This window comes from Hippoglossus hippoglossus, chromosome 8 (genome assembly GCF_009819705.1).
Source record: "Hippoglossus hippoglossus isolate fHipHip1 chromosome 8, fHipHip1.pri, whole genome shotgun sequence".
Classification (NCBI taxonomy): domain Eukaryota; kingdom Metazoa; phylum Chordata; class Actinopteri; order Pleuronectiformes; family Pleuronectidae; genus Hippoglossus; species Hippoglossus hippoglossus.
In genome coordinates, this window is record NC_047158.1 from 7,833,119 (window position 1) to 7,845,803 (window position 12,685).

The 12,685-nt window shown below is 40.6% G+C and overlaps 2 protein-coding genes and 3 non-coding genes across 6 annotated transcripts; 1 reads left to right on the plus strand and 4 right to left on the minus strand.

The window, feature by feature from the left end:
- Window positions 1-5,510: 5,510 nt before the first annotated feature.
- rps11 (ribosomal protein S11) lies at window positions 5,511-8,084 on the minus strand. Its single transcript, XM_034594399.1, has 5 exons — window positions 7,946-8,084; window positions 7,302-7,442; window positions 7,001-7,076; window positions 6,103-6,232; window positions 5,511-5,714 (listed from the first exon to the last, which is right to left on the minus strand). Exons 1-5 carry the CDS (start codon window positions 7,958-7,960, stop codon window positions 5,591-5,593), a joined length of 486 nt encoding a protein of 161 aa, XP_034450290.1. The 5' UTR covers window positions 7,961-8,084; the 3' UTR covers window positions 5,511-5,590.
- LOC117767068 lies at window positions 5,795-5,875 on the minus strand. Its single transcript, XR_004614830.1, has one exon. It is a non-coding gene; the product is annotated as a small nucleolar RNA SNORD35 (small nucleolar RNA).
- On the minus strand, window positions 6,709-6,791 carry LOC117767067. Its single transcript, XR_004614829.1, has one exon. It is a non-coding gene; the product is annotated as a small nucleolar RNA SNORD35 (small nucleolar RNA).
- On the minus strand, window positions 7,153-7,235 carry LOC117767066. Its single transcript, XR_004614828.1, has one exon. It is a non-coding gene; the product is annotated as a small nucleolar RNA SNORD35 (small nucleolar RNA).
- Window position 8,085: 1 nt separating the features above from the next.
- LOC117766953 (apoptosis regulator BAX-like) lies at window positions 8,086-12,153 on the plus strand. Of its 2 annotated transcripts, XR_004614799.1 has the most exons (7): window positions 8,412-8,426; window positions 9,514-9,548; window positions 9,650-9,698; window positions 9,786-9,944; window positions 10,061-10,196; window positions 10,317-10,421; window positions 10,529-12,153. XR_004614799.1 is itself a non-coding variant. In XM_034594398.1 (6 exons), exons 1-6 carry the CDS (start codon window positions 8,396-8,398, stop codon window positions 10,625-10,627), a joined length of 579 nt encoding a protein of 192 aa, XP_034450289.1. In that variant the 5' UTR covers window positions 8,086-8,395; the 3' UTR covers window positions 10,628-12,153. The 2 variants fall into 2 exon arrangements, 1 of the variants encoding a protein (XP_034450289.1); XM_034594398.1 differs by lacking the exon at window positions 9,514-9,548 and having other exon boundaries at window positions 8,086-8,426.
- The last annotated feature ends 532 nt before the right edge of the window (window positions 12,154-12,685 follow it).

A 12,685-nucleotide genomic window follows, 5' to 3' on the forward strand; every position in this document is an offset into this window, starting at 1 on the left:
CGGTTGCATGGCTCTTAAATTACCAGACAGGGGCCAGGTGAGCGATGATCAATCAAGGTTATGTATTTGATCCCGATGGAGCTCCGCGGGAGTCCACCAGCACGACTGAAACCTTACACATCAGATCATTTTCGCTCACATGTGAATAACAAGCAGCAGCGTAAATGAGCAGTGTTTACATAAAGCGAAGGCGGACGCATTTTTCAGAGACACGACTCAGACGTCTCGATGAGATAGAAGAAGTGAAGCCAGCCACATCTGTTAGATCACTTCAAATCAGTTAAGAAGCTCAGGGTGCTGTAGGAGATATCAGACACTGATGACCGTGACCGGAACCTCTAACCTGAAGGTAATAGATCTCGACATGCTCATTATCCAACATACCTACTTTCACTGACAGAAAACCCCAGTAAACACCATCCCAGCACAGGTTTTAGACGGCAAAATGCAGTTTGTGGCCCAAGCGCCATTTTTATTGCTGAATACGATGCATATTTTTATCAACAAGATGTTGTCAGACACAAGATGTGTGTTTGGTATCAGAACACTGGCGTCTCTGTGCAGATCTGGAGAGGCTGATGATGTATCCAGATGTGGAGGGTGACCCCGGGCTGACCCTCTGCAAAGCCCACCATGCTCTGGGCACCCCAGTGGTGAGCGGCTGGACACTGATGGGTTTATATACTCCAGCAACAAGAATGTGAAGGAATACAATAACTTTACTCCAAAACAGCAATAGAATCACATTTATTGGTTCCACAGTCATAGTTTATCTTTGTCTAACACTTTCGACATTTAATGAATTACACATAGAATTCTACTGAACCAGCAGCTCTATAAAGCCGCTTATTTTGGGTTAGGATTTGTAATGATATGCATTTATTAAGAGCTACCATATCCAATTTTCCATTATAAAGGATGAGTTGTGTATTAAATACATAAGTAACAGTATGAGCACATTAAAATACAATTTGAGGTACCTGTACTTGAGTAATTCCATTTAGTGTTAGATTACAAAATGTTTTGCTCTATTACATTTACCTTTTTGAAGCCCTTATTCTGATTATTAATATTATATTTAATCAACAGCATAATTTCAAGATTTAAGGTGTGTAACATTCAAGTGACATTTAAATAACAATAATAATTGCATTAGATTAAATTTAATTTGATTTTCTGTGTTAAAAAAACAAAGCAAATAACATAAAAGTATGAATGATCAAAATGATAAAAGTATCATTTCACCACTTTCAGGCAATTATTTGAATGTGCTCACTTAATTTCAGAAACTCACACAAAGAGAAAGTAACGTAGAATTTTAAAGCAGATGAATACAAAGCCCAGTTCTGTGTCAAGCTCAGTCTGACGTGAGGCCTGCTGTTCTGCCCGTTGACAGAACAGAGCAGAGGAGGAAGGGATGAGGGTCTTTATCTGTTACAGCCCAGACTCCATCACATAAAATGCTCTCCATCTGTTCTGTCCATCAGGTCTGAGCCACTGCTGCTGTTCCTGCTGCAAAATAGTCCGGGTGCTGTTGACAACCTCCAAACAGACCCTGAACAAGAGAGGACCCCCCCCCCCCCTCCCGTCCCCCGTCCCCCTGCCCAAACCTCCTGCCGGGCCACCAGAAGGCCTCTGTTTTCATAGTGGCCATTACCCTCATTGGGCCGACCCCCTGAGCTAACATCCCTGCCATTAGATACACAAGTAAGCACGACTGCCAGTGCGCTCCATGACACTGGGTAAACATGTTGGCAAACCGGGGGAATGTGAAGTGAGGCAGTTCAAAAGAGTGTGTGCGTGTATGTGTGTGCGTGTGTGTGCGTCTGCTGCCTCGCTGTAGATCAATCATGTCAGTGTTTAACGACTGTTGTCGAACAGAAAAACATGTAAGGATGAAAACTTCTGCTTGCAAAAAAATGGTGCCTGCCTCTGGATTCATTCTTTTTGGAGGAAGTTGCACCTTGTTAAGCCCTATGAGGCAAATTGGGATTATGAATATGGGCTATACATATAAAACGGTTGGTTGATTTCTTTGTGGAATACATTTGCTCCGGTGGACACACAGAGGGTTATCTGCTCTGACCCTGGGTCACCAGCCTCTGACGGCTGTGGCACTAAATCTCAATCTGACAAGTTCACTGGATTCTCCATCACTGGCAATCACATCACCAGCTGGACCATCACATGCATCAGTCTCTCAATATGTGAGGAGGGGAAACGTACTGTTTTGAAACGCTTTCACGTTCATTTATTTGTTTTCGGATTCAACGAAAAATGTGGGGGAAAATACAAGACATCTGTTACACCATCCTGTGCTGTATCCGGTGGCTCTGAAGTCCAAAACACATTGAAGAAAATCGTATTAAACACAACAGCAAATTAAAAAAGCTCACCAACAAATAAGGAAAACACAGCGGTATTAACTTCTCATGGAAAAATTAGGGGCCTGCTATCGACGAGGCTTGTTGCTGATCGGACCAATGCAATTTGTGTTTTGCTGTTGTGATTTACAGCGCCCCCGTAGTTTTCAAATATATGTAATTATCATGTAACATATGTAATATGTACTTGAACCAAGAGTCTTTTCAGATAGGTGACTTGTTTTGCAGGAGTCCGAAACACTGGAAAGTCCAAAGGGAAAAAAATGGAACGACGAAAAAATATAGTGATTTATGAAAGAAGGTGGATAACAAGACCACTGTATCACAAAAGTCCAACATTTCTTTTATTGCTTCTTTCTGACTATAAGCCTCTGTCCCATGTTGAATTTGTATCTTTGTGATCTTGAGTTTCTGACTAATGGACATTTAAAAACACACACAGCTCAGCTTTAGCAGTCGTCTGTGACATCACAGATATCCATCACAGTTTAACATTGTCAGCTCGGGTTTATTATGCTCGCTCGGGCTCTTTCAGGGATCAGACCTCTGCCCCCAGACAAACACTCTGTGGGTGCATGTACGTACTCATGTGGACTCGTCGGCCTGCTGGGCCCTCGTGCTCCCTGGGGTGTCTGCTCATGAGAGGGCCTTGTTATTCAGAGAACGTCCCGGGGCCCTCCCACCCTCCTGGAGTGTCTGTGCCTGTGGAGAAGAGGAGCTGGGAAAACCCCCAAGCACAAGGGAGGACAATTTGTGGTTTGGAGCTGAGATGTTGCTGTTTAGGTAAATATTGTAGCTGGGACTTTTGTCAGCACAAGGAAAAACAAAAGTGATAACAGTCATTGAGGGAAATGTTTGTTTTCGCCAAAGCAAACCCTCGGATTGATGACTGCTTTCTCTGCTAATCATGAGACCGCTCACACGGCTCAGCTCACATTCGGCACTTTCTCCTCGTTTACGTCATCGCCATATGGTCCACATTCACTGCAGCATTGGGAAAGACACATGTACGGCATCATTATGTTAATACCGATGCTTCTGCTGTGGCACAAAGCAGACAGAAGGGATGAGTGCAGGGTGGAGGAGGGGGGGGAGGGGAGGGGGGGGGGGTGCTCACTGATTCCCGTACAGAAAATCGGTCACGTTCTCAAGCACAAACAAGGACACATGCAAATGACTGATGGGCTGATGCAGACGGGCCATGAATACACTGAGATCTGTGTCTTGTTTAGTTAACAAGTGTTTATCTGGATCTCAGACCCTGTCGAGCATCATCTGTACAAAGGAAGGAGGTCATAGTAAAGCGTCATCCAGGGATGCTGAGGCCTTCAGATAACTGCGACTGGTCAACTTAAACACAATGTGGAATAATAAAAAGGGGACATTTGAAAATAAACAACCCACAAACGTATAGCACCGTGTTGCTGTGATAATTATTCTTCCCCACAAGACACAAACTGTGATGTAGGTCGTTTAAGAGACTTCAGTCAAAAATGAGGACGTTCAAAATGAAGATGATTCGTCCATTGCCTTTGGATAATGCAAATCCTTTGAGGGTCAACAGTATATATATATATATATATATATATATATATAACTGCAGATAATACCGTTACATCCAGGGGGTGCACACACATCATGGATTAGCCAAAAGCCTGCTTGTGTATCTTTATTTCACTCATGCTGGAATTCAATTCATCTCACATTCAATCATTTGGCTAAATTTTCTGATCAACTCTGAATCAAAACTTGAATTAGTAAGTTCATTAGAAGCTTAATTATTTTTGTGAAATCGTGTAATTTTCAGATTTTGGTTAAATAGTTTCTATACTATTATACTACAAAAACTGAAAATGAACAAAGTGGCTCCTCTACGAATTCAACAATGATCTGTTGGGTTGTATAGCAATATAAAATAGTTATCTGTTGCCCTCTGCTGGCCACATTGGTCAATAACATGTTAAAAACGTATGAACCATTAGGAGGCGCTGCACTGTGCAAAAATGTTGATTCCTTTTTAAAATCTTAATTAAATATCAAGGTTTACCAGTACACACTTTGACAAATTGAATTTCAAACTTAAACAGTGAACTCTGACATTGGTGCACGCTATCTAATATATATCTAAATACAATGTATGTCCTATAGAGGAAATCAAATACTCTGTCAGTGTCTCATGTATGTGCACCTGGTTCCTCCATTATACTCCCACACTCCACCTCTGTATTTCTATATATATTCTTTTTAAAATGTCAAATGTTTATCACACTCAAGTGAATGAGCAGTTTTTAATGACTTGTGAATTGCACATATTTTCAACCAGGTACTTCCTCTAGTTTTTCTGTTTTTACTTTCATCATAGCAAATATATTTTCTGTTTATCTGATTTGTACCCAATTTGGCAAAACCTTATTACACTGGGATAGATATATGTAGTTTGGCCCTTGATTCTTGTTCTGGGATTGTACCCTCATGGTTGAATGCACTTATTGTAAGTCGCTTTGGAGAAAAGCATCAGCTAAATGAAATGTAATGTGAAGAAGCTGTTTATTTGTAACTATCTGAAAATTGAACAGACGCATAGTCTGTTTTTCTTCACTATGTAAACATTATGCAATATATTTATCAGGGTGAAAAAGGCTCATTTTCACTCAGTGGTAAATATCACCAGGCTCTGTTCATTGAGTATACACAAATAACTGTTTTTAGAAACAATTAAAACATCCACTGCTGTTCTTGGATATTGTTTAGCCATCGACAGATAAGTTTCTTCTGTGAATTGATGAGTATATAAAAACTAAACATTTCTACTTTAAGAACGCATGCAAGTTCACTCACCCTGTAGTACTAAATTCAAGCAACAGAATTTCAAATAAAATCCCACAAGTGCCCCCTACAATAGAAGTTTTCATTCACTGCAAACTAAGCAGATTTTAGAGGCTCCTTTATCGTCAAGGATTAAATTGATGAGGCCCTTTATAATTCTTACTACACATGAACTGGAAGTCTACATTGTAACATCACATGTTTCTTAAGCACCAGCCAAACACTGAATAAGAAAACAGGAGGTCAGAGTATGTAAATATATTATTTAGTTGAACATTTAAAAAAACAAATAAACAGTAATGACAGGCCATTTAAACAAGGTTCTTTATTTGACAATGAGACAAGTTAGCCAACAGCAGCTTTCCTGTTCATAGTCACGCCTAAAACTTCTGGAACTGCTTCTTGGCTCCAGCAGCCTTGGTCACTTTGAGGACGTTGAATCTCACGGTCTTGCTGAGTGGTCGGCACTCTCCGACGGTGACGATGTCTCCGACTGTAACGTCTCTGCAGAAACGAAACACAATCCAGACATTAACAGGCAGTTGAGGTTTATCTGTCCAGAGTCGAGCAGAATAAGATTTAGCTGAGCTGCATCAGTGTTTGCCAAAGGCAAGTATCATCAGAGCGTGAGCTTAGAAGACCATCGTGAGAAAACATCATTTGCAGCAAAATTTTATCATTGAACGAACTGACTACAGTGATATTTACTTTTGAGAGCTGCAGGAAAAATATATACAGCTCTTCAAGAAGTTAGTAAATTTTACACCTTTGGATAAAGTTTTTACCAAATTAAGTCAGATAAAAATGTGGCTGCAGGAAATCATTACTATACCATTTCACAGAGCTTTCCATAACTGATCTGTAAATTAATCACATGTGAGAGGTGCCGTACCTGAAGCAAGGTGACAGATGGACAGAGAGGTTCTTGTGCCTCTTCTCAAATCGGTTGTACTTGCGGATGTAATGCAGGTAGTCTCGTCTGATAACGATGGTCCTCTGCATCTTCATTTTGGTCACCACACCTTTAAAAAGAGGCATTAGAGTTGTGTTTAATAGCTGCCCTCAAAACATAGGTCAAACAGAAGTAGGATGTGAGAAACAACTCATTCCTCTATTCTTAAAGGTTCAGTGTGTAATATTTACTGACATCTAGTGGTGAAGTTGCATGTTGCAGCTGAAAACCCCTCACCTCACCCTTCCAAACATTAAGAAGCTGTGGTAGGTTGTCATAAAACTCAAAAGGTGTTTAGTTTGTCCAGTCTGGGCTTCTGTAAAAAAAACATAGCGGCCTCCGTAGGGAAGACCTACTCCTGATGTAATTATATAATATTTAAATATAAAATGGCCCATTCTAGAGTTAAGGAAAAAAACAATTTGTACAATTTAGATGACACACTAGTGAAAACATCACTTTATGGTTTATTTTATATTAAATTTCTGCCAATAGATCCCGTTCACTTAAATCTTACACACTGAATCTTTCGCGTCAATATACTGTCACTAGACATCAGTGTTGCCATTAGGCGATATCGTCACAACCCAGAGGGCTTGGAAGACCATCGTGAGAAAACATCATTTGTAGGACAGTGATATACAAATACCTTTAATTTACAGTTTATATTATGTTAGCCAGCTGGTTCTGGCTTGGATTGCTTCACTGATCAAAAATCACAATTTCCACTTTTGTGTTTTCATCCCAGCAAATGCATGGACTCAGTGACACTAGTTCAGCAACCCAAGCCAGGACCAACATGCCAGTGTTGAATATTGTGATTAAGTATTAAACTGACCAGAGAGGATACGACCACGGATGGAGACATTTCCAGTGAAGGGGCATTTCTTGTCAATGTAAGTGCCATCAATAGCCTAAAGAAAGCAAAAGCAAAGATAGTATTAGAATTCTGACTCGGAATATTTAAAGAAATAAAAAATAAAGTCTTAACTAAGTGCATCAGTTTAGCCAAAAGGCGATGTCGTCAGCACCCAAAGGGCTTGGAAGACCATCGTGAGAAAACATCACTTGCAGCAAACATTAAACAACTTAACTGCAGTTTAATGCTATGAGGAAGTTTCTGGACAACGATGCGGTACCTCTCTTGGGGTTTTGAAGCCCAGTCCGACGCTCTTGTGGTAGCGAGGGAGCTTCTCCTTGGCCTCCTTGCCACCATCTGCGACCAGAACCCGCTTCTTGTTCTGGAAGATGGTGGGCTGCTTCTGATAAGCCCTCTCGGTCTGTGGAGAAACAAAAATCAAGATTAGTCAGATCCAGAAACACCAAGGACACCTCAACTCGTATTCCCCAGCTCCTTATGCACTGAGCGGCTCGTTTCACAAACCATCGCCCTGGCTCGCTAACTAATTAAAAACTCACTTCCTCCTACGAAGGATTAAATCTGCCGATTTGACACATCGTCAGGTAAACGACACGTTAACAATAAAGCTGTAGTCGTTGCTACCAACAGTATAAAATACACAAAGCTGGAGTCAACTGGAAGGGTTAACAGGAGCGGGCTAGGCTAACACAGCTAACACCCCAAGCTAGCTCAACGGTACACGCGGGTATGCAGCTCGGGAACAACAAATATCGGTTATTGAAGCTTAAGTGTGGTTACAAATTACAGAGGGTTGTGTATAAGGACCCCTTAAATACACATAGTTAATATAACCGGAGTTTTAACATGATTAAAACGTGTTTGTTTCGTTTGAAAGCCAACACGCCGTTTTCCCGGACCTACTTGTGCATCCGCCATCTTTGCCTGCCGAGTTGTAAAGAGGCCTTTGCATGCGCGCGACGGGCGGAAGACCACGAGGCACGGGAAGTGACGTCAAACGACGAGGATATAAAAATGATCCAGAAATTTCTAAAAATTGTTCCACAAACTTATTTAACTGGTCCACGTCAGATTTAAATTAGATAAAAAATGTATTTTAAATTATTTGTCTTTTATTTGTAAGTCTCCGAACTCCCTCGACTACACTGAGCAGATCTACAAAACACCGGCGACAGGGAACTTCCCCGCCCTTGTTGTGGATGCAGCGCTGCGGACAACACGACAGTCCCATCAGCCTCGGTGAAGACTTGTAGATCTTCACCTGCGGCTCTCGCAAACAAAATAAAACGCTGTCACGTGACTGCACGGAAGTAGAGGGGCGAGCTGCGATCTCAGATCTAAACAGACGACAAGATGGCATCTCATCCAGGAGGAGACGATCCAGGTACGAGCTAACATCGACACCGTTTTGACATTAAAGTGACTGTGACAGCGTCGCCGGTAGTTCGCTGCACGGAGACAATGTGGCGGCCGATCGAGTAACTCGTGTTCTGCGTTTGTAGCTTGTTTGCATGCTAGCGCCAACATCAGCTGAACTCAGGTTCGCTCGATGTTAGCTAACACGACAACGCCGCGTTAGCTTGATTAGCCACAGCAGTGAGTTAGCAGATATGTTTGAAGGAAAGTGAAACACAGACATCAACAGGCTTCTCGTCTACTCAGGAAATGTCTCGGGCTCGGCACATCGCGAACATCATGGCCACGGTTCAGTCTAACTTCGGCAAATTAACTGAAGCTAATTCATTTAGCCAAGAAGCAGCACTGTGGGTATGTGCTGCGCATGTTTACATACAGTTATCTTGCATACAAACACAAAGTAGCGCTATATATGAATGCACTGTTAAATGGTGAACAAAAATACCAAGGTTTTTTTATATTTATAATTATTTTTGTTACTTGGCTGATCACTAAGTGAACTCACAAACCACACGGATCATTAACATGCAGTTGTTCTCTAATTTCCCACAATGATCATGTCTTGCAAGAAAGTAACATTTGGTGTTGGATGTTTTTGTATCGCTCCAGTTTGACGTATGATGTTAGAAAGAGACTTTTCCCATAACTGACATTGTTTATCAGAACGCCTTCAAAACTACTGTTTTCAAATGCATTAACAATAAGTTCCCTCATTGTCAAGACGTTTGTTCCTTAAACATCAAATAAGTCTCTAAGAAGCTCTGATCAGACTCTGTATTGTCCCCTTTGTATCTAAGGAAGTTGGTTAAAAAAAGTTTCCACGTTTCAAGCTTTAAATACCCATATATCATTTAGCTTATTTAAAATGTTTCAAAACGTTACTGTTCCATGATTTCTTGTATTTCCTTTATTCTGTATTTAGTTAGTGATTTATCCTTTTTCCTCTTTTGATTATGTCAAGGCTAAAGTTGTAACTTTTGTTCTTTCTCTCCTTAATTTGATTTCCTGTTGGTTTTTTTTTTTTGTAACTGTTGTGTTCCATATCACTGTTGGAGTTTGCGCCCACTGTTGCGATGACACATCTCAACAGGTTTATACTATAACTATAAATTAATTTCTCTCTATTGCTTTTTAGTATGCAGTCATATAACTGTGGTTGTATGACTTAACATTGACCTTTCCTTTTCCCAGGAATTGCCAAAGATCAGTTGCTGGAAGTGGGAACTGTTTTGCTCAAGGAGTAAGTGTATCCTGCACATCCTACCTTCTATTTACTAACCAGAGCAAATAGTCAAATCATACATATATCTGTCTTCCCCTTATCTAGTTTCATCTTCAAGCGGGTTCAGAGGCAGCGAGACGGCAATACTTCAGTGACCAGGGCACAGCTGGGTGGAGGAGAGCTGTGTGACCCCAACCACAAGAAGCTCGCCCAGTGTCTGCAGCAGATCGGAGACGAGCTAGACGGAAATGTAGAGCTCAACAAGTAGGCTCCCTGTCTGTGCATCTGTTCAGGAACAACATATTATGAATTGCAATGTTTTACCATTTACAACTGCATAATTAACCTGTCCTAATGGATTAATGTTGTCTTTTTTCTAGTATGATAAACAACTCCGCACTCAGTCCCACTAAAGAAATATTTCTGAAAGTTGCCATCGAGATCTTTTCGGATGGAAAATTCAACTGGGGCAGGGTGGTCGCACTCTTCTACTTTGCCTGTCGACTTGTCATGAAAGTAAGTGCAGTAGCTGAGTTGTGTCTCACTTTATTTATGAAAACAAAATAAATTGAGACACATCTGTTTTATGAAAACATGATTGAATAACAAAGCCCTTTCCCTTCACACCTGTGTCAGGCTGTTGTGAACCAAGTTCCAGATATCATTAAAACCATCATCTGCTGGACCATGGATTACCTCCGTGAAAATGTGATCAACTGGATCAGGGAGCAAGGTGGCTGGGTAAGCAGCTCCAACACATCATGGATTGGTATTTGATCTATTGCTCTTGATTCCTCATGAGACATTTGTTAATATTCATGGTTGTTAATATTTTTTTCTTTTTTCAGGATGGTATTGGTTCCTACTTTGGCACTCCTACATGGCAGACGGTGGGAGTTTTCTTGGCTGGTGTTCTCGCCACTGCTCTAGTCCTTCGAAAGATGTGAGGTGTATATGGAGAGCAGACGGGAGAAAGACAGGAGGGACTACGACTGTAGGAAATGTGGACAGGAACAAAAACACACGAAAGAACATTGGAATGACCACAGAAAGAAATGATGGCAGAGCTGAACAGGAAGAACCTGTTGGACAAGGATAACCATCTCTGCCACCCTTTCATGTCTAAGGATTTGGAGTTTGACTTAAAGCAGTCTCTTAGCCATGATTCCTATGCCACTGAGGAAGTGAGCTTGGCATAATCACATGCACAAAATGTGGTGGGTGGAGAGTTTGTCAGACTTAAACAGGGAATGCAATTTTAAGTAATTTATTTTTTATTTGGTACAGAGAAAAAAAGTCACTGCATTCTGTTTCCTGACCGAACAGTTATATGGTCTGAAATTTTCTCAATAATCAAAGGATTTTCCTTTCTCCATTATTTTCATAGTTTTATTTTTGTTCCGTTCAACTTGCTTTTTCTGATCTTCCAGCTCTCTCCATCCATCTCATTCATCATAGTGTCTGTAGCTTCTGAATCCTGCCAATCTTCTCATGTATTTGTGAGTGTTTACTGGTGTAAATCCGTAGTGATCTGCTGGCAATGAAAGTGTTAAGAGGGTGGTCGCATTCCAATCAAGACAAAGAGATATTTTTGCAAACAACCATCAGATACCTCCCCCATTGCTAATTGTTAATTATATATAGCCACACCAAATTGCAAAATATGTAATATAATCCCAAATATGCTTGATTTTTTTTTTCCCCCCCTCAAGATCCATGAATTTTCCTCAGATATAGGTGAAAAATCCTGGATCCCTTTGTCTGGATCCTCGCTAAAATGTAATGGGTTCTTTCTTTGCCAATGTCTCACCCTTTTAGTTTAGTGGAAACCTGTTCAATAGTTTTTGCATAATCCTGCAGACAGGAGTGAAAACATAACCTCCTTGGAGGAGGCAACAATTGGGTTGAAACAACCTTGAGTCATTTTCCCCCTTTTCTACCAGTGAAGGCACAGCTTAGCCTCATTTTAGTGAATAAGAAAAGTACCACAACAAAAGGGATTTTACTATTGTGACAATTGAATCCCAATTCCTACCGTGTGTTACCTATTGTCTAAGGGCATTTCAACCAGCATTGTGATGACAATGTGGCTCCCAGTAAGATGAAATTCTATTTCCATGCCTCATGAACTGATGTTTCCTGAACTCAATGGAAGACGTTGCACTGCAGCCACAGAAAGCACTGGATCGCTCACAGATACTTACCTCACTTTATACATATTCAGAGTACTGTATTGTTATCTGAGTTCTTAGATCTGCAATCTTCTCGACATAGCAACAGGCTTTTTATACATTTTTCTTGTTTGTCAGTGCCTTGGTGTTTTTTTTTTTTTTTACTCCGGAATCAATTTTGATATTCTCAAATTTTCACGGTTTTCTATCACGTTTGTAAAAGCTGAAATTAGTTCTCCCTCATAATCTTTTTGCAGTGACTTTGTATGTTACAATACTGAAAATAAATCTTTTAACTCTTACTGTGGATGATGATGATCAAGAGGCTCACAGCAGCACCACAAAAAAAAAATCAAGCACATTTATACACTTTGACGATGTCGGGGCATAAACATCATGAACTTAACTTGAGGAAGGATTTTAGAAGATCGGTCATTATTATTGATATGAAAAGTTAACTCCTGGGAAGTTCGAATATTAATTACTGCATCTTCTGTTATATTTTGTGAGATGTTCTGGCCTATAGGTAGCATGGGAGGAAAGTATTTGTGGAGCACGGAGATAGGGCGAGGTTGAATGTTTTCTGAGAAATTGCACAGGAACAGCTCATTAGATCTAGTTCTGCACTTGTAGACGGTTTGGCTCGATAAATGTGGTAGAAGAAATAGCCAATGTGGCCGACCAGATTCAACCCGTGGGGTAGTGAATACTGATCAAATCATTTTCTGGGGTAGATCCAGCCCAACGTCTCAACAATGGGGACCAAACAAAGTAAACCTGACAAATAGGTGACTACTTTTCACACAGTTTAAAGAGACTAAAATAATTTTAATG

Coding starts and splice junctions, on each gene's coding strand:
- rps11 (XM_034594399.1), bottom strand. Junction 6,233..7,000: donor CCGTGGTCGTATCCTCTCTG/GTCAGTTTAATA, acceptor CTCTTTTTAAAG/GTGTGGTGACCAAAATGAAG. Junction 5,715..6,102: donor CATCTGTCACCTTGCTTCAG/GTACGGCACCTC, acceptor TCGTTTCTGCAG/AGACGTTACAGTCGGAGACA.
- LOC117766953 (XM_034594398.1), top strand. CDS start 8,396: ATGGCATCTCATCCAGGAGGAGACGATCCAG. Junction 9,699..9,785: donor GGAACTGTTTTGCTCAAGGA/GTAAGTGTATCC, acceptor CCCCTTATCTAG/TTTCATCTTCAAGCGGGTTC. Junction 10,422..10,528: donor TCAGGGAGCAAGGTGGCTGG/GTAAGCAGCTCC, acceptor TTCTTTTTTCAG/GATGGTATTGGTTCCTACTT.